The following is a 27,001-nucleotide window of genomic DNA, read 5'->3' as shown; positions in this document are numbered from 1 at the left end:
ATCAGCTGGTAGAGCTCTGATTTGCAAAAGATTGACAAGGATTTCTGTTGCCAACTTTTTGTAAAGTTACTCTCCACTGTCTTAAACTATACTGTTAAAGTATAAAGAAGAGGGAAGGTAACTGTGAGAGATGTGTGTGTGGAAAGACTGGGATCCCCATTCAGTTCTTGTACTCAAAACAAATTCTGTGGCTAAGAATTCTTCAAATCTAAGGGGATGTGTTTTAAACTGGATTCCAATTGATGGATTTTGTGCTTCTAAAAACTGAAGTATACTCTGAAAGCCTAAAGAATGCCCACCCTAATCTAGAGGTACATGATGTTTTTCCATCAGTTCCATACTTGAGCAAGAGACCAGCCAAGAACCCTTATCTCATCGTTCACTCAAAAGGTGACCCATCGTGGCCTCCTCTTTCTCTTTGGACCCTTCATTGTTTGTGGACCATACTGTGAGAATACAGACTGTGGGACTGAAATTAAGAGACATGCACATCACAGGTTAACTGCTAGGTTGTTTAGTCCCTAAATAATCAGATGGTCTAAAATCTCAGGAAGCCACCAGTCATGGGTTCAAGGTTTTTAAAGCAATGGTTTGTCATGACAAGTGAACCAAGTAAATGCATGCCTGCCTACATTGCCTGATGGTAGAAACTGGGCAAATGGGATATATAAACAGAACAAGCAATTAAAATAAATTGCTCTGTTACTAGATTCTTGGGATGCAGTTTCATTTTTTTAAACCACTGCAAGCTGAAAACAACGAACTGGGTTGGGACTGGTCTGCTATTACAGAATTGTCCCCAGAAGTCATGTGAAGTAGAAGAAAAAGAAACTGAGGAGATCATTGTAAGCTAAAAGTTTCCAGGATTTGGTTGGACCTCCTGCCCAGAAACAGATGTGCCAGGTGCTGGTTGAAAATGTATGCTTGTGTTTAATGACATGACACATCTACGGTTATAAGCTTTAAAAAACTGAGCGGTCACAGAAAATCAGATTATCAGTAAGGGAGCATTAAATTGTACTCACTTTTAGCAAATCCTGGGACATTAAAGGTAGAATTAAATTCACCCCATATAAGACAACATCTGCTGCTGACACAGATCTGTTTGTGGCTTGCCCGGGTTCATGCCCCCTAAATACTTCATCTAAAGGGAAAAAAATACATTTGCCACATCAAGACAAAAATACACCCACCCCTCCAAAATCCCTTTCTGAGCTCCAACCATATAAGGTTTTGTTATTTCCTTAATGATCACAAGTCTAGGTTAAAAATTATTAAACTAAAGCAATTGGAGTTCAGCATATCTTTCCAATAATTTTGATTTTGTTTGCCACAACTTATCTCAACAATGCTTTCTTTTCAGAGGTAACAAGCAGCACCGTGATTGTATTCACATTCCAATTCTGCACATTGTGTGCGCACAACTCAGTGCATTTTTTAAAAAAAACCATATAACGCAAAGATGCCATGTATAAACTGCTGGTGTATCAGATTTGCCTCAGGATTACAAAATGTGCAAAAGGTATCTGAAACCCAGAACCAAAAGGAAAGAGGGTGCCTTTTAAATGAAGAAAAGCTTGACATTCCATTTAGAAGGGATTCATCAGCCTACCAAATCACAGATTAATGTTCTTCGCAATTCACAATGTTTATATCTACACCTGTATCAAAGGATTCAAATTTCTTAACTGTCTAGGAATAAATACTATAGATGAAACAATGTATTAATCCAGTTTGCAATCTAGATTTCATGTAATGAAATCCATCCTCTCCATTCAAAATGCAGGAAGCATAAATTGGAATGGTAGCCTTATTAATGTTTCCCTCAACCTTAGCCTGAAGGAGAAAAGTCTTGTACAGTATTTATTTATCTAATCATGAATTATCTGTTCACATGTTATGCAGCTATAAACTCAGGTTCAACAACATGTGAACATTCAACAGAGGACAGAGCAAATCCCAACTTTCGAATACAAGTGTTCTTAATAGAATTATTTACATATTTATCCCCCTCCCCATTTATATGAATTGCAAGATGCTCTCACACAGTATTAAAACATCAGCTTGTTAAAAATACAAACAAAAATAAAAAAGCAAGATCACAGTTCATTTAAAGCACTATCAAATTAAGATAATTACAAGTTACAAGAGAGAAGCAGGCAAACATCCCTGCTGAGGAAGTTCCGTTGTGAAGAACCATGAGAAAAAAGGGTTATGTTACCTGCCTAACCCTCCTTCTTTTCTGCAGCTTCCACCAGCAGAGCAGCAGTAGCATTTTTTTAAAGGCCATAGGTTTACTGCCAATTTTCAGTGGCAAACCACTACAGAGCTTTAAAATGCTCAAATTTCATTTGTTTTCAAGCATTTTTTTCTGCTACAGAATTCAATGGCAGGAGAATTATGAGCAAGGATCTGGGGGGTTACCAGATCCCTCAAAGTCCCCAGAAAAGATTATCTCAATGGCTACAAAAGTTCGTCTGGAAGGAGGTCTTCTTTTAGGCACTCAGATACTAAGTGATAATGGCTTTTTAGGTATGAATATGTCCTAATACTATTTTCAGTATAGATATCCTCTTACCTGTATCACTGAAATCTATAAATTCTTTTGAAAGTAGGTTAGTAAGAAGCTCCATGATAAGAAGAAGATCCTGATATTGGTCTTCTTCTGCTGTAACATCTATTCGTTGTCTACCTAAATTATTCTTGGAATACACTTGAAGTAGGGTCAGACAAGCTTCATACAAATTCATGGCTTTAGACTACAAAGAAAAGCAAAAAGAAGCTTAATGATTTTTTCAATTACTTTTGTTGTAAGTTACAAAGGTTTTAAAAAGCTTAAGATTTCCTAACAAGTTACACTGCTTTAACATTCTGTAGAAAACTCTCTCCCCCAGCTCCTTTCCAGTTACTATTCAACTTGGAGGCTTTAAAAGCTATACAAAAATATTTCTGTATGTTGATTAACCACCACTTTGCAACTTTTATTTAATAAACACTATTAAATACAGTTAGTAAGGAATTAAAGACTTACCTGCAGATACCAAGGACAGCACCAAATCCTACGCTTGCGCTAGCAGGTTCCACTCAATAGGAAGGGACTTATACTTCCAAAACTGGATAGGTCAGTGGAGCTCTCAGAAGAAAGCACCACTGCCCTGTCCAATTCCAGAAGCGCTAGTTTGAGCTAGTTTCCAGGAATGCCTTGCACTTGTGGTCATTCCTGCTAGCAAACAGTGATTGGTGCTGGTGGATTGACAACACTGGATACTGTACCTTGTGATATTTTGGAATGGCTTACTATGAAAAAATTTCAGAGAACTTTGTCATAGCTGTGGCAAAGCACAACACATCATCTAAAGGTACAGTAAAAACAAATATGTTTAGTATGGCCCACTTTATTGCACGTGTGAACTGTTACCATCAATTGGTAGATGCAGATTTCTTTATCACACATACACAGTGTATGAAGTGAGACCAGAATGCACAGCTCTGCAAGAGACAGGTGAGTAGGGAACAAATGAAAGTAAGATTGTAATAAAAGAAATGTGGTGGTGGTGGTGATGTCAAAACCCATTAAAAAGGCAATTAATGGACAAAGCACAAACACTACAGAAAGCCACCTAAGGAGGGACAATATTTTTCTGGAGCAAGCCAGCAAGTCCCAGTCTTGACAAAGGCTGTCTAATAATACTATGTTTTTCATTTGAATTCCAACTAAGCATGCTGGAATTGCCTTTGAAACATTTTACTTAATTAAAGCAATATTTCATGTTGCTGAGTATCTAGGGTCTTTTTTAAAATTGGAAATAGTTCTCCGATTAATGGGCAGCAGAGCCTGGAAGGGCCAGAAAAACATGCACAAGTGCGTGAAGGAGATTCAGAAGCATTGAAAGTGCACTGAATTGTTTGTGTGTGTGTACAAATTACATCCCGTATCTAGACTCTGAGAGTGTATTTCTGGTGTTACTTACCTCTCCAAGATAGCATATCTGCTTATGTGCAACTTCAACAAAAACTTCTATGATGAGGTTAACAGTCTCTGGTGTATTTTTGTATACCTCCATTAGTCCAATGCAATTGGTGAGGAAGTCCATTAAAAAATTAAAGAGAATTGCTACATTGTCTATCTGGGTAGCCTCAGCAATGCCACAAAGTGCCTCTAAGGTGGCCGTGATTTCTTGTTTCACCTCCTCCTCTTGGCAGATCTGTTGGAAGTTTTCCTGGTTGATCACATTCAAGAATCGCTGCTGAAGTGGCTGAAGAACCTACAGAGCAAGCAGAAAAATACATTACAGCTTTTAGGTTCAGTGATAATAGCAGCAACTGCAGGCATAAGCATTTTAATTCAAATGCTCTGTAACAACATAAAAGTATGCTGGATCAGGGCAGTGGTCCATCTAGTTTAGCATTCTGCTCATACAATGGCACACAGCAACCCACAGGATCCCACAAAGAGAATATGAGTACAAAAGCATCCTCTGTCTCCATTTCTCAGTGTGCATAGGCATCTCTCTTCTGGTACCGGAGACAGCATAACAGCTGCCAAGACTAGTAGCCACTGAAGGCCTTTATCTCCATGGACTAAATCCACCCAGAGTGGCAGTCATAGAGATGAGTTTCATATCCTAACTATGTGCTTCATGAAGACATTCTTCCTTTTATCCATCCTGAATCTTCCATCAAACAACTTCATGGAATAGCACTGGGTTGTAGTGTTATCCTCCACTTTCTCCACACCATAATTCTGTACATCTCTTATCATTCTCCTCCTGTAACTGTTCCTCACAGAGCAGTTGCTCCAAACTTCAATCATTTTATAGTTACCCTTTGCTGTCCTTTCCCCAACTTTACAATTATCTTCTTTTATGTATGGTGAAAAGAACTGCACACAGTATTCTAAGTATTCTAAGGACAGTATGTTCTCTGAGTTTTATTTTCAACTGCTTTCCTAATTATGCCTATCACACACCTTGCCTTTTTCACAGCAGTCATGCACTGGTACGCCCAAGCCACTCTTCACATGCAAAAGGGACTTATAACCCAACATTTCTAATGTGATCATTTCATGATTTCTGAAGCAGAAATTAAGACTTACTTCTGTCCAATACTGCTGTTTGGTATCTGAGTCCATGTGAGCAAAACCCCCGAGAACTAAGGCTTTCATTAATGTTCGCTGCACAGAACTGGACAAAAAGTGAAGTGGTGGATTCCGCCTGGCAAACTGCTTTGCTAAGTTCCACCAGTTTTCACAGTGAATTACCAAATTGGCCCTAAGAACAGAAAGATATTTAAAAACAGAAAATGATAGTTGAACAGTGCATAACAATTACACTAAGAAGCGTTTTGGCTGTGCATGTTAACACATCCTATGCATGTTAACACAGAAAAACTCACCTGGCTGGGAAATGCCAGGAGCTGTAGGACTTCTTTCTGTTTAAACAAGCATTGGATTGCTCCTTTAAAGCCTGAAATGGTCCAGGGCTGACATATCTGAAGAACTGCCTATCTGAATGAATGGAAACCGTGGGGCTCACTCACCTAACCTGAGGAAGTCCCTTCTTGGACATGGTAACCTGGCAGTCTCCTTACCATCCCTTATTCTCTTGGGCACAAATTTACTGTATTTCTTGCTATTTGCTACTTCTGCAGTTTTAAGATTATGATAATTTCATTTATATATAATTTCATTTATTCCATAGGCTAACTATCACCAGGAAGTAGTTCTTTTGTGGCTGGCTCTGAGTTCTATCCATTAGGACATAGATTAATATGCTCCAATTTATACAGATGAATATTTTATGCTATGTCTGTGGCCCCAAGGCAGCCAAATGCTTTGTTAACTGGGCTTGTTTCTGTATGCTTACTTGAATACAATCCAATGACTCCTTTGGGCTGGTTCACACATGCATGTCCATCATCTGGTTTCAGGAGACGGTCACACTTACCACTGGCTGTGTAAACAGACACCACTGAAAGGGGTTATTTTAGCAGCAATGCTGTGTGACATTCAAGTTTTCACTTAAATCTAGAATGGCTCATTCACACATGAAGTAATCACTGGATTTATTGGTCAGTGAATGATCAAATGACTGACATGCACATGGGAACCAGCCTCAAGTTACTTTAGAATCTCCGAGCTTACAGCAGTCCAGGTAACCAGAATTAATCTTGGACTTTGTTCTCACAAATCATGCACTACTAGCCAATTACTCCTAGCAACTCCTGATTAACAAAAGAACTAACATTCTTAGCAGGGTTAAGGGGACTACAAGATGAAGGCTCCAATGAAGACTTCCCTGCTAAAGAAGCAGTAGCTTGAGGAAAGCAACATTTTTGTCAGGATTACAGTGTGGAGGAGTCAGAAGGCTTAAAGTTCTGCTACTGGGCAGCACAGAACAAAAACTCTTCCTTGATATTTCCCTATGGTCTCAGTGCTGCTCAGACTTTGCCATGGTTGCTATTTGTGTATTAAGAGACATGCAAGTTAACTTTAACCATGAAATAAGCCAACGTCACATCTGATCTGGCCCCAGAATCACTGGAGATTTTGGGGTTTTTTTGTTTGTTTTCTGCTTACCTTTCCCTCCTTTCTACTAGTGTTACTAGCAACTGAACGGTGTCATTTGCCAGATCCTGCTCAGAGCTCCACACTGCAAGGTTGCTGATTACTTTTTCTAAGAGGTAGCCCACAATCCACTGGGCACCCTCTGTATCAGCACCAAACGCCGTGTTGAATGGCAAGCTTATCTGCAGAAGAAAAAAAGGCCTTGTACATGTTAAGAGTACATAGATTGCATTCTCCATCTTGGCAGTTTTGAATAAATCAAGAAAAAACTTTTGAGGTTAACCCCCCCCCCCCCATACAGGACAAAACTTTGCTCCTCAATTTGTTTTGTTCACATCTCATGTCTGAGCTTGGCACAGCAAGTTCCAAGCACTCAAATATTTGTTATTTGTTTAATGATTGGTGGGTTTTAATGTTTGTAAAACACCCAGAGAATCCTCTGGGCTATTAGGGTGGTATATAAATGCAAATGATAAAATAAATAAATAAATATCCTATTCTGTTTAAGAGCCACAATCATAGTCCCAATTGCACAATTAGTGCAATTGCACAGAAAGGCATACTAACCCTGGTGGCATTAGAAGCACAGACCGTTAAGTTACATACAGTAGCTCATGGTCCACTGTGATGTTCCTAGCTGTAACTGGCCACTCATTGAGAGACACAGCGGCCTGGCCTACAAATGCAATGTAATGTGCTGGTAGGGCAGGCTACCATTTCAGGTGACAAGTGGAATACACCATTTTTGAAAGCTTTCCCCATTTTCTGAATGAAAAAGCTGGCCTATCTGAGAAAGAGATTGTATGACACTTCCACTAAGCTCATCACCTATTTGCAGGGAGTGATTTTTTAAAAAAGAAAAAGAAAAGAGCTCTCCGAAGTTAGCTTCAGGCTGAGCATCTGGAAGACATTCCTGGCTGTTAGAGCAGTACAACAGTGGAACCCATAACCTAGGAAGGTTGTGGGCTCTCCCACACTGGAGCCATTCAGGATGCAACTGGACAGCCATCTGAGAGGGATGGTTGAACTTGGAGTCCCGCACTGAGCAGGAGGTTGGACCCAATGGGCTTCCGGCCCCTTCCAGCTCTACTATTCTATGATTCCATGATGATAATCGCCTTCCCACTTGTGCGACAGCAGTTACTTGTGGTATCACATCTCTTTGCTCTTCACTGTCATGCATATGCAGACCAGGCCACACATATTTAGGAATAAGGAACAAACAGTAAAAAGTAGGATGCTTGTGCCTCCCCTACTATATGAATCACAGTTCACTATTTGACAAATTTGGAACCACAGTCATGATTTTTCAAAGGTAATACACTAAAGTAATTTTACCTGGTCATACAATTTTTCATCAACTAGGAGATAGGTTTTTGCCCACCGCTTAAGGAACCATACAATATCTTTTCCCATTTGTGGGCTCAGAAGGTGTGTTAGATCTGCTCTTATTGCTCGAGACTCCACTTCCGAAACTCTTAGAACAGAAGACAATAACCTGAGGAAAATTAAACATATTGTGATTTCCCTCCACTGTTTTCCTTTAAAGTTGTCCTGGCATTTTATTGCTCTCTCTTACAAATGCACTCAGGTTTGAAATCTTCCACAGATGGTTAAATATGAACCATATGACCAGCTCCAACTGGCCATTAGTATGTAATCTGGTCTGCTGTTGTTTTTAGTCTGCAATTTTTGTGTGTTTTACCTATTTTTAATCAATTATTGTATGATATTTGTATATTATATATGATATATTATTGCTTTTAACTAAGTTTTATTTATCTAGTTTTAAAATTCCTATGATTGTTAATTGCCTTGAACACATGGAAAAGGCAGGTTACAAGTCCAAAAAATCAATACATTATTTCCAGAAGAAAACAATCCTTGTCTGAAAGAATGCTATCCAAGGGTTCTCTTTGCCTGCTCATGCACTAAATGCTAACATATACTGCCTTTGCTTGCCTCAGGGAGTAGTGTGTGATGAAGCATAATCTTCACCATTTAACCTGGCAACCTCAGATAACAGCAGCAGAAAAAATTATTTCTTCAAGTCAATGGATATGTCTACTGGAATTCTCTCTAAAGTAACTGAGGTTTCTTTTGTGGGAAGGGGCATCGCTCAGTAATAATGCAAAAGGCCTTCAATTCCCAGCATCTCCAGGTAGGTTAGAAAAAAAATGCAGCAAGCTGATGTGGTAGTTATAGTGTAGGTCTGGAGACATGGGAGATCCAGGTTCTAGCCCCCATTTGGCCATAAGACTCACTGGCTAGCTTTCAACCCAACCTAACTCAGAGGGTTATTGTTGTAAGGATAAGATGAAGATGAGGAGGGAGATTGTGTAAGCCACCTTGAGTTCCTTGAAAGGAAAAAGGTGGGATAGAAATATAATAAATATATGAACAAATAAATATGCCCTGGAGAGCAACTGCCAGTCAGTGTTGGCAAGACTAGGCTTAAATGAGCCTAAGGTCTGGCTCAGTATCAAGATAGTGTTTTGCACTCTCATGGTAACTGTATGCCAAGCTGTTATGATCCCTATTTCTTATATTGGTCCAAAGGTGCACGCTACAATTTTTATTCATTATTACACTGGCACAGCATGCAACTGAGAAAATGTAGGGCAGTTCACACAATAATGAGAGAACGAGAGAGAGAAAAGGCCACAGCTCAGTGGTAGAATGCATTCTTCACAATGAGCCAGGTTCAGTCTCCAGCACCTTACAGATTCTGAGGTAGCTAAGTTGGGAGAGACTTTACTCACAGTCTTGGAGACCTTCTGGTAGAGTGCTACACTAATAGTCTGAATTGAGCAAAAGGAAATTCTTTTGTTTCTAGCAGGCCCAGAAGATGTCTCTGCAGTGACCACTATATTATTTGAATGGAAGACTGCATTCCTGGATATGCAATAAACCCATCATATGACCAGAAAGAATTTCCAAATTCAAATGTGCTTACCATATATTATGTGAAGTGGTTCTAAACTATGCTTAAAACCCACTGAAAAAAATGAGACTCAAATACTCAATTGGATATTACTGATCTCAATGGAATTTACTCTCTTCTTTTCTTGGGATTACAGACTTTGTTTCCTGCATCTTATTTTTACAAGGGCCTGGAAAGCCAGCTACATATCTTCCCAATTTTATATTTCAATCATTAGAAAGGGACAGACACTATTTCTGGTCCCACTTTTAAAATGTATGTGGACTTCATGCCCACCTTCTCTTATATTTCCTGGCTCATGGGCAGAACCCAGGGCTTCCCAAAAAACATCTCCACTTCAGCGACATAACACTGCAAACCATATTTACCTTAAGGAAAAGGTTGATTGTAACATGGGAAAAGCTTTATCAAACATGCATGCATTTTTGTCAACTTACAGACCACACACATAGCAACTATTTATACAGAACAGTAGCCTTCATAAAGATCATAACTTTAAAAACATTTTGACTGAAACATGGGATGCTGACAATTGTACAAAATACACTATCACTTCCTCAAGGTGAGATTTTGGAAAACAGGTATTCCTCTTGTAACCAAGAACAACCCTTCAAGTATTTTGCTTAAAAGTCAACTGAACATCACACAATATTTTAGCAGCCAATTTGTGCTCTGAATGCCCTACCAACCTGAAGAATGAAATTCTACAGATCTCTTCATTTTTAAAGACTAAAACATATTTTGTAACTTCATGTTGCCTTATAGAACCTGGACGTATATTTTAACCCCTGCTCAGAATAGCATTTGAGTAGTCCGACTTTGTCTGAGGTCTTTATTCAAATTAAAAAATATACCCATGTCTCCTGCAGATGGAACTTCTATACATGTCCACAACAATTAACTCCATTATCCTTTTATCAGCTATGTACTTCTCTAATTCTGACACTCGGCACTCCAAACCTGAAACATGGGCTCAGATCAAGCTGCTCTTGCACTGAAAACTGATTCTAACATACAATGCAGCAGCTACATTACTTTTCCCCAGAGCTGAGCAACATTTAGTTTTAAGTTTTTCCTTGATCATCAGCTCTAGGTCACTATAGTAATTTGACATAAAACCTATTTAACCATCTTCACCATTTGTGACAGTCACAATGTGATCATGGATTAATAATCTAGGTGTTAACCCTATCTACTTCTGAATTGTTTTCAATATTTGGTATTAAAATACTAAATAAATTACCTAATAACAGAATCGGTTCTGTTGTACCCTGGAATGGAAGAGGCCTTTTCTCCTGGAGATCCAAGAATTTGAAGCGTTGTATTGATGTCAACCTCAGTTGAATGCTTAATGGAATACTCCATTATTTCTGGAGGTATTAGCGGAGTCTCTCCCTGAGTATCATTAGCTAAGAGGTAGCCTTAAAATTAAAAGCAAACAAACAAAAAAAGAAAGTAGTGACCTCAGGTTACCTAACCTAAATTAATTACTGCTTTAAGGGCCATCACAAGAGATGCTGAGAGCACCGGCATCAACAGTTGTCTAAATTCTAGCATATGCTCAAGCTATAACTTGCATTTATGTTATATATTTCAATTTTCTGCACATGCGAACACAGTCTAAAGACTACAATGAAATAAATTCACTCGGGGCAAATACCACAGAATAAATATACATATTACCTTCAAATACTATATCAAATGTAAGCTAGCTTTTTAATAATGTACACTACAACCTTTGCCACATTCCAGTTGACTAGTATCAATGCTAATTTTAAAATCTGATTTAAAAAAACATTTTCACTGTGTCTGCTACACAAGCTAACTTGAAACTTTTCAGACATTTCCATAACACTTACAGCCAAATTAAATATATTTATTTTCCCGTGGGGGCATACTGACATCTAGGAGAAGCAATGAAGGAAGAACTGAGAGAAACTCCTATGATCCTATAAACCTCCAACATATCATGTGGGACCTGGATCATACCAGCCCACAGAACCACCTGACAATTGCAAAGCTATACCTTTTGGGTCATTAAGTCTCACTAGAACTAGAAGGTCCCATGTGTGGATGTCAGGTGGATATGACGTGTTTGCAGCACGGGTGCATCGCTTGCTGGTATGATCCCACTTCCTTCATGGGTATATGAAGCCTATTTGCATTATGCATTCAGCAGAAGCTTTTCTGTCTGATGCAAACTTTTAGTCTTTCACAGAGGATTTAGCAGGCAAATGGCTTATCAATCAAATCTCACCATAAACAAACAGGATATTCAGTTCCATAAAACTCTAATGGAAAGTCTTTATCAAGATGCATGTTGTGTACTGGTCCTGCAGCCTTCCCCAACCTGGTACCATCAAGATGTATTGGACTGTAACTCCTATCATTCCAATGGTGTTGCTGGCTGGGAATAATGGAAGCTGCAGTCAAAACCCATGTTGGGGAAGGCAGCCAGATTACATCATTAAAACAGGATTACTAACTATTCTAGTGTTCATCTGAATCAAATCTGGTGGGAGAGGGAGAGAATGAATACTGGTCTTATATTATGTGAAGTTTTGTGTTGATTACAGGAAAAGCAGTTTTCATTAGGATGAAGCACTTTTCTCTGAAGACTAATAATTAGGTTTTGGGCTTGGCCTTCTGGCTCAAATAACCCTTTATTTCATAGGATAATGAAGTATTGATGGCCTGAGATTATGCAAACTGTCACAGTTCCAGGAATCCTCTTTCTTTCCACCTGGAGTGTTGAAAAAGAAAGGTTCTATCTTTGTGCTGAATTCACATAGACCAATTTTCTATAATTATATTAACATTAACATGTGATAAGATCCAGGGGACCAACAAAGCTTATTTGCTAAGGGAGAATGTGTAGGAAGTGCTGCTGTTGGTGACTATTTCAGCAGCCCTTGACAGCACTTAGGTTTGCCTCGTTTATGCTTCCTTCCTCATTCTGAGCCAGCACAGGCCCCCAGATCCATCACTTCACGAAGCGGCAAGTTGCTATACCTGGGGGGAATGCATCTCCATTTATTGCTGGGGAAGGAGGAGAGTTCCTATGTCCACTAGTGCTAGAGTCATCAGCTATCCCCAGACTGTGTGGAAAAGTCCAGTTTGCCAATTATTTTGCAGTGCTTGATCCCACCACCTCAGAGACTTTGGGACTGAGAGGTGATATTTCCACACAGGGGCAAGTAACCTTCCCAGTCCAGCAATGCAGATTGATGTGTGCACTCTCCAAATATGCATATACACTCAAAGCCCTCATTCAGGAAACAAGAAGTGATTACTGCCCCAACAAAGAATTGCCAAACTCAAATGAAGCTATGTACAATAATAAAATACTTGGACTGTATTTGCAAATAACATGCTACAACTTCTTTCAGCATCCTTAGATATTTGCCACCTTGGGTTTCAGGTGGATAGGATGATTAGCTAGACCCCTTATAATTTCTAAATATGTGGGTTGTCAGGTGAGAGAAATTAAAGGTAGGGACAGGGAGCTGTGAGCATGCTAAACCAATTATAATATACATTTGAAATAACTCAGCTCACTGTTATCAGTCAGGACTATTCTGGGATGGAGTGGGAGACAAAAATCACTTTTCCTATTTGATGAATATTCCAGCCTGACTTAAAAAGTAACAGCAGCTTTACCCCAGTGTAAACTGTTCTTCTGTATCAAGAGAAAATTAGTGCATTGCTTAATGGTATTGTCTTTAACCAAGCCTATCTTTCCATAGATGCAGAGCAGAGTCACTAAAACATTTTGCTATTTTTCCATTGTGCAAGAGCAGCTTCGTATTTCCTACTTTTGGGCTGGGGAAATGCTATTTAAAAAGCCTGCCATGATTCTAGGAATCCTCTTTCTTCTCACTTGAGGGTTTTGAAGGAAAGAGTCCAACTGTGTGTAAACTGGATAAATCCAACTTTCCATAATTAAACAAAGCTAACATTTGATAGGTTCCAATGAGTGACATCAATTGTTCTGCATTCAAACAGTTTCCACTCACCTGTGACTAGAATAAGCCAATGAATATCCTCATACAGGTCATCAAGCACTTTATTGTCAATGGAGCATGAACCAGGTGAGCTAATTAACTGCTGGTGCCTTTGCAACTGGCCATGAAGCCTTGTCACTCTGTCTTCTAATAAACTGAGGGGAAACATGGAGCAAACCTGACAGTTATTACATTTAGATAAGGGGAAAAGGGACTGTAGAGGTGATTACAAAGGACAGTCATTGTTTAGAAATTATTTAGGCTATACCTTGTAAGGAGAGGTATACAGTGTTCGGCAGCAATTCTTCCTAGCATGCCTACACTGGCCAGCTGGTCAGAAAACTGTTCTCTGTCATCCTCTTGAAGTTCACTTATTTCCTCCTCCTCTCTGGAGGCCACACCATTGGCAGTCTGTTGTTAACAAGAAGTTTTTAAAATGTACATTGTGAACTCCAAATGTTTAGTATTTTTTAAGAATGCAAATGCTAACTGCACTGGACTTAACACATGAAAAAATGGCAGGGGGAGAAATATCAATTACTTACAGAAAAGACATTATTTCCTGACTATTGTCCCATAACTCTTATTACTTATGCCTCTTCTCTGTAATATCAAAATATGTATGAAGAGCTCTGCTGGATCCCACTAGCCTAGTTTACTGACCTGCATTCCAGATGCACTGCAGCCAACCAGAAGTCTACTGGAAGCTCAGAAGCAGGAGATCCTCTCGCTCCTGTTCCCTAGTGAGTAGTATTGGAAGAAATACTACCTCCAATGGTACAGGCAGTTCAGTGTTGATATAATCTAGTAGTTGATAGCCACACCCATAAATTTGTCTAATCAATCCCCTTTCAAACCATCCAAGCCAGTGGCCATCATTGTATCTTGTATCAGTAAACACTATAGTTACACAGTAAGTTGCACCAGGCAGGCATGAAAAATGAAGCTTTTCTCACTGTCCACCCCATTTTTGTAGTTGCAGGTTTAGTGTGCTTGCCTTGGACCAGTGAAACTGGGCTGATATTCTAACCAAGCTGTAGAGTTGCTTTGGTTGACTTCTCAGTCCCAATTCTTAAAATGGGGAAAACCTACTTCACAGCATTATGATGATTATGAATTCTCTAAGAATTTTAAGGCATGTAGCACAACAAAAGTACCACTGAAACACCCCCAATCATCAAGAGAGACTTTGCTGCAACCAAGATACAGACATGTAGAGTTGATGGCCAAAACCAGACCATCAGCCATGCATTGTGGTCTGCCCTACTGCCTCTCTGGTGGTCCCAGGGTAGGGGAAAAGATGAACAAACAGGAGGTTTAACTGAGTCCCAGGTAGGTGGACATATACATCTAAGTTATGCAAACCATTTCTGAGAAAAGCAAAATTAATGCCACAGCCATTTTTATATTGTGTGAAAACACCATCAAAATTCTGTGCCTGGATTGCACAGAATAATTTCTAAAAGATATAACAGTAGAGAAAAGGCATGAAATGTAGACCAAGCATGGTCCTACAGAGATGTTGTCTAAAATATGGATTTGCTGAATCTCCAAAAGCTGTAATTCCTGACTTTCAAACATGGGCACTTGTTCTTGGGCCCTCTGGAGACCCCACACCTGTCTGATACCTTTTTTAGCAAGAAAGACTAGAATGTTTTATTATAACTAGGATCCATTGTACTCAGGGGGCCAAACTTTGCTCAGTTGGCAAGTGAGTACTCCACAGTTACAGGTTACGGTCAGCAGTCTCTGGATCTTCTAAGCTAGAGGAAGACCATGAATGAACCACAGATATATACTGCCCTTAAATGTGGCTTCCCTCTGTTTCCTGCTTAGCACAAATCATAGCTTGATTTGACAGGCAAATAAGCAAACTATGGTTAGAAGCTGCCTCCAAGCCAAAATCAAATGCCCACTTCAAACCAGTTTCTGATACACGTTTCCAGGGAAGACTCTAATCATAGTTTGCCAATTCGGACATCATGGTAAAGTATAATTAGTATTAAACAGTGGAAGACATGTAAGAAGGAAAGACTGCCAAGTCCACAGCTTTTTCATAATTCTCTAAAAACAAAATAATTATGCCATGGGATAAGTATAACTTCTCCCTTCTGTGGTTTGGAAATAAACTCCTTGCTTATGACTTATGAGCCACTTGAGAACCATATTAAAATGAAGTCATTAAGGTTTTTCTCGAAGCATTCCCATTTGCCAAGATTCTCATTTAAATGTCTTCGTTTCACTAAAATTCTATGTGTGCAGTCATTCACGTATCTCTGACATACTGTTGTAGCACCTTGGTGCATGCACTGCAAATCATACTTGCCGAAGATACTAAAAGTAGCAAAACAGGGCAGATTGTAGCGCTGTGGGTGATGACAAGGCAGAATCAGCTGATGTCCAACAGAAATGGGCCCAGATTTATCCAAAACGTTCACCCCCAACCTTCCCCACACTCAAGAAAAAATGAAACTCTCCCCCTGCCCTGCCCAAATGGCTGTTTTTCAACTTTTTGGATTCAGTTTCTCTCCCCACAGACACTCCACCTAAATTGCCACAAGCATCAAAATAAGGGCACTTGGAAATTGGATCCAAGCCATTCTTCCTCTCCAAGGGGCTCTTTCAACCTTCTTTCCTTTATGCAAACCGTCAAATAATGCTCTTAACAACTTCAAAGCCTCAGCTGTTTACTGAAGAGTGTTTCTCTATTCAAAAAGTCTAGCTGCTGCTTTGATACTGAACAAGCCAGGCTCCACCATGCCAGCTGTGGCTTTTAAATGATTACCCATGGGATGAATGACTTATCTCACGGAACTTCATGAATTAACCTGTATAAACAAGTTAGGACAAGACTGCCAAGTTATGAACTCAAAGGCCTCATTTATGAAATATTATCTTCTGCTCACACTTATGAGTACTACAAAAGCCTGAGCATTAGATAATACTTTTTCAAATGGAGGCACTTCAGAACATTTATATGGGGTAACCACAGCAAAAAATTTCCTACAGTTATATCGAAACAGCTCTTGGTAGGCATGCCACATCAAGCAATCCACAGGCAAAAGTGATAACCAAACAAAAATTATGGCCTTGTTCTTTGCCTCTTAAAATGCCAGAGAAGCTTACCATCTCTATCTGGACTGACAGCACACTAAAGCTTGGAAAATCAAAACATAAATCCTTGATAATGCTGAAACAGGTTATATGTTAGGCTAGATTTTTTTAAAGCCCACCACAGAACCAGGTTCTTGCTCTTCAGAATTTTGATGAAAGATCAAGGAAAAAAAAGTTTTACATGATCCTAAGATGAAACGATGAGACACAGGCTAGCCTTATCCTACACTGTTTTAATTTTTTGCTTATTCGACACACTACTTTGATCATCCTATTATTGTTATTTCATTTCGTGCTTTTGTTTTTTGCTTTAATTTTCAGGCTCATTTAAATTGGAAATTATTTTATTTTATTTATTTTGCTTTAACCATGGAAGATATTAAAGTAGTCTATAAATATAGTGCTAGATGGAGTTACTGAAGCAGTTGGTGTGAGTTTAGGTGGACCCCAGGGGATGGTGGAGGACAGGAGAGCATGGAGGAATGTTGTCTGTGGGGTCATGATGGGTCGGGCATAACTTCACAACTGATATAACATAAATAAAGTAAAAAAAAAAATGTATTTTCTTCTACTGTTTACCTTCAGGAGGGGATGAAAATGGAGAAGGAAACATTGGTGATAAGAGCAGAATTAAAAGTTCAGCTAACAACTCTGATGGTCCTCAAAGTTCTGAGAAGTAATGCCAGCCTATTTCTCACCCCTTCAGCTGTGAATCCTCCTCCTATTCAAACCCAGTGACAGGATTTTTTTTTTTTTTTGGTACAAATGCCTAATCAAAAAGAATGTTGTTTCAGACACTAAAGTCCATGCCTGCCATAGTTTGTTTCAAACTAACCATAGGTAACATTAACCAGTTTGTCAGTTCAGAGAACACAACAGCGTGGTGGAAAAAAGTGAAAACCTCCACTGTCCCTTGTGCCCACACTGAAGTAGAGAGGACTGTGAAAGCCCAAGGTTCACTGTGGTCTATTCCTATTGTGCTACATGAGGACCAGTCTTTATTTGAATATTTATTTTAAAAGTTTGGAACTGAAATGTTTAAAACACATTACATTCCAAGATGACATCAAGAACTTACCAAATTCCTTGTACCATCAGGTGCAGCTAAGTGGCACTGGATGTATGAATTAAAAACCTGAACAGCATGTTGGGTAAAGAAGCCTTTATGGAAATGTTTATCATCTTGCACCAAAGTAAGCCAGGATTCCAGAAGCTTATCATACGCCTCCATGTATACCATGTCATCTTTGTCCAGCTAAGAAAATAAATTAGTAAGACATGTTATCATGCAGTTATTCAGACTTTCAAGTAGTATAGTTATTTATACTATAAAAGTAAGTATAGAATATTAACACTCTTTTGCAAACTTCAAATCATTAGTGCACACAAAGACTCATTTATTCTGAAGTGTTCATAGTTGGCATTTCATGGCGACATACCTTTTTAGATAAGCTGATTTTAAGAACTTGTTGTGTAACTGATTTATGCTATTCTCTCCTACTACCACTACCATGACATTATAGAAGGTCCCCTACGCTCAAAACCTGCTCTTTGAAGACTTAGGAGGTTGCAGCAGGATCGTGGTGACAAAAACCAAAGTTAAAAACAGTTCTGAGAACAGAATTCTCCTGGCAATCCTTAGGAACCAACCCATTTACACGAGAACAGAATGGACTGATATATTATATGAATATGACAGAACTTTGGCAAATTCTTAATGTAGCAGTCTTAAAATCACACATATACAACTTTTTCTGAAAAAAGTATTAACCATCTGTAAATAAGGAATTAATTGAACACAAATAGTATATTCCACAGTAATAAACGTAATTGCTTTATGCAAACTAAGGAGGATTCAAAATTCAATGAAGTGTTTAGCTCCAAGACCAAAAGTAAGGATCTAACACTAGCACATGGATAATTTCTCAAAAATTTATCTTGTGATAAAAATCTAATTCTAGTTTCTTCAGTGATGTGTACAAAATTAGTCAGATATCATCAGATATTTGCGTTGCATTGAACTGCAATTGGAAGAGCGTATAACCCTTTTCACATGCTGTAAAAACTGGGTATAATTAACATGCACAACTCACACACAAGCATTCCAATTGGACCTCCCAGTTCATGTAGGATCAGTAACTCATAAGCTGTATTCTGCAAAATGGGTTTGTCTGCAGTCCAGCTGCACATGGTTTCTATCAGCCTACTCTAACCTTGAACTCTCCAGTTGTTTAGCACTATAAGTCCCAGCATTCCTGACCATTGTCCAAACTGGCTGAGGTGAAAAACAAAACATCAGGAAGGCATAAGGTTGGGTATGGCTAGTTTAGACCAAGTTTTGCTGATATAGAAATAGAGTTTTGCAGATAATCTAGAAAATGATTTTAAGTCAAACTCCATAGCCTTTAAAGTCTGCTCCAGATAAAATGTTTTTTTCTATTGTAATTGTAAAGATTCTCAGAAAAATTAAATAGCTCTTCCCATAAATTAAATCAAATTGCCAGGTAAAACAACTATCTATATGCCTTCCCAAAAAACATAGCACACAGGGATCTTCCAGAGGTGGAATTACTCCAGATGCTTTTGATACTAGACATCGAACACTTACAAACCGTAATCCTGCGCAAAATTAACTGGGAGTAAGGGCCATTGAACTAAACTGGGATTACTTCTGAGTAGACATGTTTGACTGCAGCCACACAACTTGGCTCAGTAGCCAGACATTACTGATATCTACCACTAACCTACAGTAAGGTACCTATAGCAGAATGGCTTGTGGCGCACTAGGCTTTGGAGCAGGCATGGTCTGTGCAAATTTTGTGGGCAGCTTTTGCTTGCTTCAAAGCTCAGCACAGCAGAACTGCTTCCCAACCCTTCTGCAAATGGGAGAGGAGAGGGGAAGATCTATTGTGCTGAGTTATGGAGAAAGCACATCTGTTTGGTTAGTTAGAAGCAAAAAACTTACTCTGAATTCTCTGCTAGGTGTAAGAATGTAGGGACAGAACTGCCTGCTACACAGGATACAGACTGGCAAGAAGGCCAAGGATATTTGCTACAGGGAAGCAGCTTTATGGTAGTCTGTTAAAGATTATCAGGAAAGAGGAAACTTGTTTTTAAAAGCCTCACTCCTTTCTGTACTCCACACAGAGATCCATCATTTCATCCAACTGGAATCATAGAGTCACAGAATAGTAGAGCTGGAAGGGGCCGAAAGGGCCATCAGGTCCCCCCCCCCCCCCCAGTGTGGAAGAGTTTTTTTGTAAACAGAAAATAATGAAAAGAAATGCTCAACATTCTAAGACAGAAATTACAATGGGGAAAGGACCATAGCTCAGTGGTAGAATGCATAGCTTGCACTTGGAAGGTCCCGGATTCAGTATCTTGCATCTCCAGGCAGAGCTGGAAAAGCTGTCCAAAAATCCTGGAAAGCCTCTGCCAAAAAAAAAATTGACAATAAAAGGCTAGGTGGAGCAATGATCTGACTAGTGAATGGATTATCACAGCACAACAACTCACTGTGGATTACTACATACAAAAGGTTATCGTGCTATGTGAACTCAGATCAATTTCCACAGGGTGGCTTGCTTGAGGGGGACAAGCCACCTTGACAGCCTATGGATGGTCATATGGGGATGTATATAACAACAAGTTGTCATATCATGAGTACTAGGGACTTGTTACCAAGACATTTGGGAAGAAATCCTTGTCGCTCCTGACAAATGGAAAGTGTCAGATAAATCTTCCTCTATCTGTTCTTCCTAGTCTGCACTTTGCCATTGAAAACGTTCTGAAAGAAGCTAGTTTGTTCAATAACCCTGATACATCCTTCTCTGGCCATCCCATTAGAACACACTTTTAAAGACTCTTTGAGCACAAGGACATGCTGTACCAGTATGAACCTGTGAGGTATTGAGAACTCTCTGTGCAGAATCCTCTGCAGGAAATCCAATACCCATCTGGTGTTTGATATATAGCCATCTGTGCCAAAATATTATACCCACAACCAGGAAGACTAAATGCCACCATGATGCAATGTCCAAAATTATGCAAAAGTAAATGATTTATTCTACTAGTTGGAGTTAGGGCTGTGTCCTGTGATTAAAAAATAGCTTTCAGGGCTCATGGGAAAGGATGAAAGTGGTGGAGTCTGTATTAATCTAATGTTGTTGCTAAGTGCCGTCAAGTCATCTCTGACTTACAACAACCCTATGAATGAAAGCCCTCCAAAATGTCCTGTCCATGATGGCCCTACAAAAACAAAAGACTTTAAATATGTATTCAAGGAAGTTTTATTGTAAGTCCACAAATGAAAAATAATAAAGGAGAAAGAAAGGGTAGGACTACTGATCTAGAAAGCCCAAGAACCAGAACAGGCACCTACATGGAAGGATAGTAAACCAATCTGTGCACAGAGTTCCTTTAGTCTAGACTTCTGCAACCTGATGCCTGCCCTCCAAGTACTTACGTCCATTGGCCATAGTGGCTGGAGCAAATGGAAACCAAAGCATAAAATATCTGGAGGATACCATGATGCAAATATTGTTTTTAGGTTATCAGTCTAAGGCAGCTAACAAAAATGCACATAAGGTGCTTATACTGTCCAGTTATGTAGCAACTATGCTTGCCTTGATCTGTTCAACTGCACAGTCTAATGCTTTTAAGCAACACTGTGCCCCTAAACAAATATTCACTTGACAATAATTATTTTTAGTAAGCTAGATATCTTGAATCTACAACTACAATCTAGCTTCTGTTCTGAAGCCAACTCTGAAGGTCCCTTTTGGGTAAAATTACAGGAACTAGACAGATTACACAGCTGCTACTCCATTAAAATATTAAGAAGTAGCAGAAGTGGTGGGGTGGTAAACAATGTGAAGTGTAAAGTTGTACAATGAAAACAACAAGTAGGAATGATGGATAAAATACTCTGGACCTGCGTAAGAAGAAAGCAGGAGTAGAGAAATACAGAGTGTGGTTGACAGAGCATCAGGAAAGGTTGCTCCCCATCAACTGGAGTCCACAACACAGAAGTCCTGAAGACTAGGATTAAACACTGCTCCTATAAGCCATTAGTTTCTATACTTAAAACACAGTCATTGCTTAAGCAGTGCAGGGAAGAAAACTACTTCTGAGATAAAACTATTCAATGCTGATGAATTGGATAATGTCCATATTTTTTCCTATACATACACTAAAAAGGATACTTTAACAGGAACTAAAATTGGTTAAGAACTATACCAGGAAAAAGCAGCATGATTCATTCACCCTGAGATTCCAATTATCCCATGTTAGAAATACTAAAATATCCCAGTTACAATGCCATGCAAAATTCAAAAAACTGTTTCATCAAGATAGTGAACAAAACACAATTTAAATATGTGAATTCACTGCAGAACTGTCACGTTTTCAATCAGTACTTAACCCTAACACTGTCTCAAGTTTCAGTAGCTGCCCTCACACTAAGTACACTTACACATAAAACACATAAGTATGTAGGTACAATTCCTTTAAGTCACAACAAATCCATTCAGTATTGGAAGGAAAATGGCACAGGAAAGAAATTACATAAACTGAAAATGTTTAAAATGCTAAAAATTAAAGCCTGAAATTCATCAACACTAAGCATGCCTTGTGAAATTCCAAGTTGGTACTTACCACTTCTTCCAAGGCAGCACTTCTTCCAAAAGAGCAAGTGAGGTGCGTGAGGCAGTTAACAAATGAAGAAAAAAGTTCATTTGGAATGGCTGTTAATATATTGCGAGGAAATACAGTGATCAAGTTGCTGATTATACTGGATATCCCCACTGCTTCTGAGTCCTCTATTTCAATTCTATACATTAAACAAAAATTGAAAAAGAGACAGAAGGAAAAACAGTCAATAGTTCTACTGGTTTATTTGAATCAAGACCATTGTGGTATCTTCAGAAAGCAGCTCTATGCCACTGTTCAAGTTACAAACACCAAGAAACAAGTCCCTCCCTCCCACTACAAGCCCAAATTCTCAGAAGCAAGCATATTACATACCCATTGATAGTGTTGAGCAATCCCTCAATGAAGTGGGCTAAGTAATCGACTTGAGAACTTTCATCTGGAAACACTGGCCCATGGAGAGAAGCTAGCTGGGCTAGGCACTGTAGTGAGTCTTGTGCCATATCTGTGTCTTCTCTAATTTTTCGATGCACCTTTTTGGAAGTGAGAGGGTTAACATCACATCAGGGGGTGGGAGAAGGAAATAAGACGTCCTTTTACCATACGTACATGGCTTACAATCCTAAAGCACTCACACACACATGCATATGGAGCTTTCTCTAGTTTCTGTTAAATTTGAAATCAACTGTCTATTATTTTTAGACATTTCAATCTTTCAATCTGCCCTCTCAATATATCAACTTCATAACCCATATTTTATTTGTCAAAGGACAGCATTTCACTGGGACCTACCTACATGTTGAACTGTCTATGCATGTTGAGTCTTACAGAGAAACAGATGCCAGCCGCTCAGACATGCTGCTACTTCTAAAAACAGCAATAATGACAGCCATCTATATTATGCTAACTATGCCTGGGCTACAGCGTCTTGCTAAAGTTAGTCGACAAGTTCAATCAAGATTATATAGATGCTTCTTTAGCAGAGGTAAACACAGAACCCTCAAGAAACCAAATTCATTTCACTTGTGGCAAAACCCTTCTATTCCTTTACAGACCTCTAATCTACTTATTTCTCCATGTATGACTGCTCCCTTCTTCAGATGTCCATCAGAAGCTAATTTCTTCAGATGGACATCAGTGACAGCAAAGCAAATATTCATTTGTCAACTGAGTATGTGAGAAACTATACATATTAACAGAATTAGTTTAAAGTAAAAAGCAAAAGCAGAACATGGGGAACTAACTATCAAGATGCACTGATTTTATGATTCTGTACATATAGAACAGTGCTATATTTAGAGCATAATTAAGCAAATGCTATGTTTTGAACATTCAGCTACACAGTAAATGAAAAATAGTAGTATATAGAACAATTTATGGGCATTAATTAAACAATTTTATTTTTTCCTTATTTTTATTGCTGTATTTTATAGCCACTCCATACTAAATTATCTGGGCAGCTCATAAAATTGGATTCACTAAAGCCATTTATTTTCTCACTATTTAATTAAAGCTTGTTATGCCTAAACTGAGTCACAAGCATTGCAAATAAATTCTGCAAACTGGGGATTTATAAGTACAGCTAAGTTTTTGCTGCTTTGGAGACTCAGCTAAGAAGTTACTGATAAAATGTTATACATATTCGTCACAATTTCATCAGTATGGATTTGATATCTTGCGGATATCTAAGTGTGTCTGGTGAAAAAAGTGCTAACATCTGAAGAAATGTTCTCTTGTAAACAAATGAATGCTTTCTACCCAGACACTTTTTAACAGAAAATTACATTAGAAAGGGTTAACCTGTGGACTCAGAAGTTATTTGCTTCAGGAGGTTCCCAGCTGACAGTAGCAACTGTCTGGGTTGTCTAGACAGCTGTTCAGATTGTGTGCAGCTGTTAAGTGGTCTGCCAGCAAGTTTTTCACCTTTCTGAAAATGCTTGAGATAAAAAAACTTACAAGTAACTATGTACACACAACAGCAAAAGTTGAGGAGAGAATTAAAAAGCTATACAAGTTTTCCTATATGCTGTTGATCAGCTAGACAAAGTTTTAAATACACTTCTTGGTTTTGAAAGCAATACCCTCAAATTCCTGCAATACAGAATTTCTATTTTGGGAGATAAATCCAAATTGGTTTCTTCCTAAATTTTCCAGGCCAGTAATCCAATACCAAATGCACAATCCTTTTCTCCATGAACTTTCATGGATTTGGGGCATTTAACTAACATAAAATAGCAATCCTATGCCAACTAGTATGAGCAAAATAAAGTCTACTGAATAAGCAGGGTCTGGATGCAAATTTCCTTAAGAAAGTTCAGCTAAAGAAAGGAAAGGCTGATGTGACGCCACACCTTCTTACAGAGAAGAGCTAAAAGACATATGTACACTTTTTCATAGGTGGTAAACATCTAATGCAAGACAGATGTGTATAAACACGAATTTCCTAAATGGAAACATTATCCATGTAGGAAGCAGCTTTCAGATGCCTTTAGCTTTGTTATGCTGCATAAATAAGCTGCCTTGCTGGAGAGCAGGCAAAGATAAGTAATTTTAACTGAACATCAACAGTGAAAAGTTCAGCAAAGTTAGTACATGCCCAACATTACCCTGTTTGGTTTGAACTGCATCCACTATTAAATACTATTACATATTTAAATTCATAGGAAGTTGTTATTCTCCTTTCTTTAATGAAAAAAAAATTCTTAAAAGGAACCGTGTTGATCCAGAATGCAGAAATACTTGTGATGGAGATTTCAATGACTCTTGTCCCACAAGCTGAGCTTTCATCTCAATAGGTACAGTTTATAATGCAAACTCTAAAAATATCTTTGGCAAATGTCATTTATGCATCTCTCACCTGAATTTGTCCTACTTCATCCAAGGATGAGGGAAGAAAATCCAACCACAACGTTAGAAAAAGGTTATTGCAGCAGCAGCAGTGGCAGCTCTGTTGCTACTAAACTTGTAAAGCAGGAGAATGGGACTTACTGTAAAGAAAAGCTCCATGACTCTGCTGTCCAGGAGGGTCTCGCGCCAGGACTCTGTTGGCTTTAGCATCACATTTTGTGAGGATTCAAACATAGCTATATAATGTCTGCCTAGTTATCTGGTGTCAAGGTCAACAACAACATTCCAATTTGACTTCTTTTTTTAAAAAAAAATCCCAGATACAACAGGTCTCATTCAGAAGAGAATGCAATGGAAACAAACTTTAAGCCGCTTCACATACACAGCATAATTCATGCATGAGGGCAAGGAATAAAAGGTATTAAGTACTGAAAAAAAGAATGCTCTCGGAATGCCAGATAACAGTTTGATCACAATGACTAGACATACCATAGTGGCACAATCACTTTAATAATCATCCCATGAGACAGGAGGAAAAAAGAAATGAAAAATGATACTCTGTGCAACAGGTATGCAACCTGTATAAAATATGCTTTTTTATTTTTTAAACACTTTAAAGTGTTCCTGGCTAAATTTATAGATGGCTGTATGGTACTTTCAGACAAGTCCTTTGAAAACTATGGCTCTTAATATACACAATATTCTAATATATTTCACAAAGTAGGATATTTCCAGAGTATGATGAATTAACACATGTTTCAAAATTTAGAGTTTCATAATCCAATCATATGCATATTTATTCAGAAGTAAGTTCTAATGACTGCATGGGGTTTACTTTCAAGTAAATGTGCATAACTTTGCACCTTTATAATATGAAACAAAAGACATCATTATGTTCTTGTGGGGTGAAACATCCCAGAATAGGAGCCAGTCCTCTAAAATGAAAAGGAACCATTATTAAATATAGGAAGTTAGTGAGAAAATCCAAATATGATGCCTATATTTCTGCAAGGGAAATGCACAAACTTTAACATATTTAATACTAGCCCAAACTTATTTCTTCTTGAAAAAGGAAGGGGGGAAGGAAGGGGGGAAGGGGGAGGGGGCATCATTGGGGGGTCTTCAAAGATAAAAATACTTGGCTAATTTCAAACCCACAGTAGTAAACCACATTGTACTCCACATAAAACCCTTTCAGAAATGGCATAGAGGGAGTCTTAGCACTGCCATACAAAGTAACAAAGTCAGTGATGTTAGAATAAAATTAATGTTAGCATGATTTGACTTTCAGTAATACAGCTGAGAAAGAAGGCAGGCTTTAATGTTCTCCATCAGGGCATCCATGCAGGGCGTCTATTTGCAACGACAGTTTATTGCTCAGAAGCTGCCCCCATAAGTACCCTGTAGAGCAGAATTCTACCTAAACATTAGTCTAAGTACTGAACATAACACAACAGAACACCTTAGAAATTTGCAATATTTAAAGTAGTGCAATAAACATTGTGGCAGAGGGAGGTAATTACACTTTGCTTAGAGTGACAGCCAAAGTTGCAGCTGTTCACTTTGGCTAAAAAATTAAGTTTGTTAGTTACTCTGTTTCAAAATATAGTCTAGCATTTGTGGAGTGGTAAGGCTTGTTCATCCTTTTCAATTAATAACTATTTCCTTGTACAGAAAAAGGCATCAGTTGTTAAGACAGATATAGATACCAGTTAAAGAATAAAGTCAGGGACACCATTTTCTCTACTTTTGTTCTCTTTTTCTTAGTTAATTTTAAATGCTTTTTAATCTTACATGCATAAACAGAAGAAGTATACAGAATGAATCCAGTGCAGACACAATGTTGTTGAATTCTTAACTATTACTCTGAATTTGGAA

The 27,001-nt window shown here is 38.5% G+C and overlaps 1 protein-coding gene across 4 annotated transcripts in view; it reads right to left on the bottom strand.

The window, feature by feature from the left end:
• XPO4 (exportin 4) overlaps positions 1-27,001 on the bottom strand; it is a 74,723-nt gene that overhangs the window by 12,495 nt on the left and 35,227 nt on the right. For all 4 annotated transcript variants that reach the window (XM_044441870.1, XM_044441873.1, XM_044441871.1 and 1 more), the window contains 13 exons: positions 25,265-25,377; positions 22,652-22,809; positions 22,283-22,457; positions 17,706-17,882; positions 13,782-13,924; positions 13,526-13,668; positions 10,753-10,930; positions 7,904-8,063; positions 6,578-6,747; positions 5,096-5,270; positions 3,972-4,265; positions 2,579-2,759; positions 1,026-1,144 (listed from right to left, as the gene is read on the bottom strand). In XM_044441870.1, the coding sequence (XP_044297805.1) occupies positions 1,026-1,144; positions 2,579-2,759; positions 3,972-4,265; positions 5,096-5,270; positions 6,578-6,747; positions 7,904-8,063; positions 10,753-10,930; positions 13,526-13,668; positions 13,782-13,924; positions 17,706-17,882; positions 22,283-22,457; positions 22,652-22,809; positions 25,265-25,377 (2,186 nt within the window). The remainder of the gene's footprint in view (positions 1-1,025; positions 1,145-2,578; positions 2,760-3,971; positions 4,266-5,095; positions 5,271-6,577; positions 6,748-7,903; positions 8,064-10,752; positions 10,931-13,525; positions 13,669-13,781; positions 13,925-17,705; positions 17,883-22,282; positions 22,458-22,651; positions 22,810-25,264; positions 25,378-27,001) is intronic.

This window comes from Varanus komodoensis, unplaced genomic scaffold, assembly GCF_004798865.1.
Source record: "Varanus komodoensis strain SLA01 unplaced genomic scaffold, ASM479886v1 scaffold4, whole genome shotgun sequence".
In the NCBI taxonomy this organism is placed as follows: Eukaryota; Metazoa; Chordata; class Lepidosauria; order Squamata; family Varanidae; genus Varanus; species Varanus komodoensis.
The sequence above is the reverse complement of the archived record's forward strand: the minus strand, read 5'-3'. Positions and strand labels throughout refer to the sequence as shown.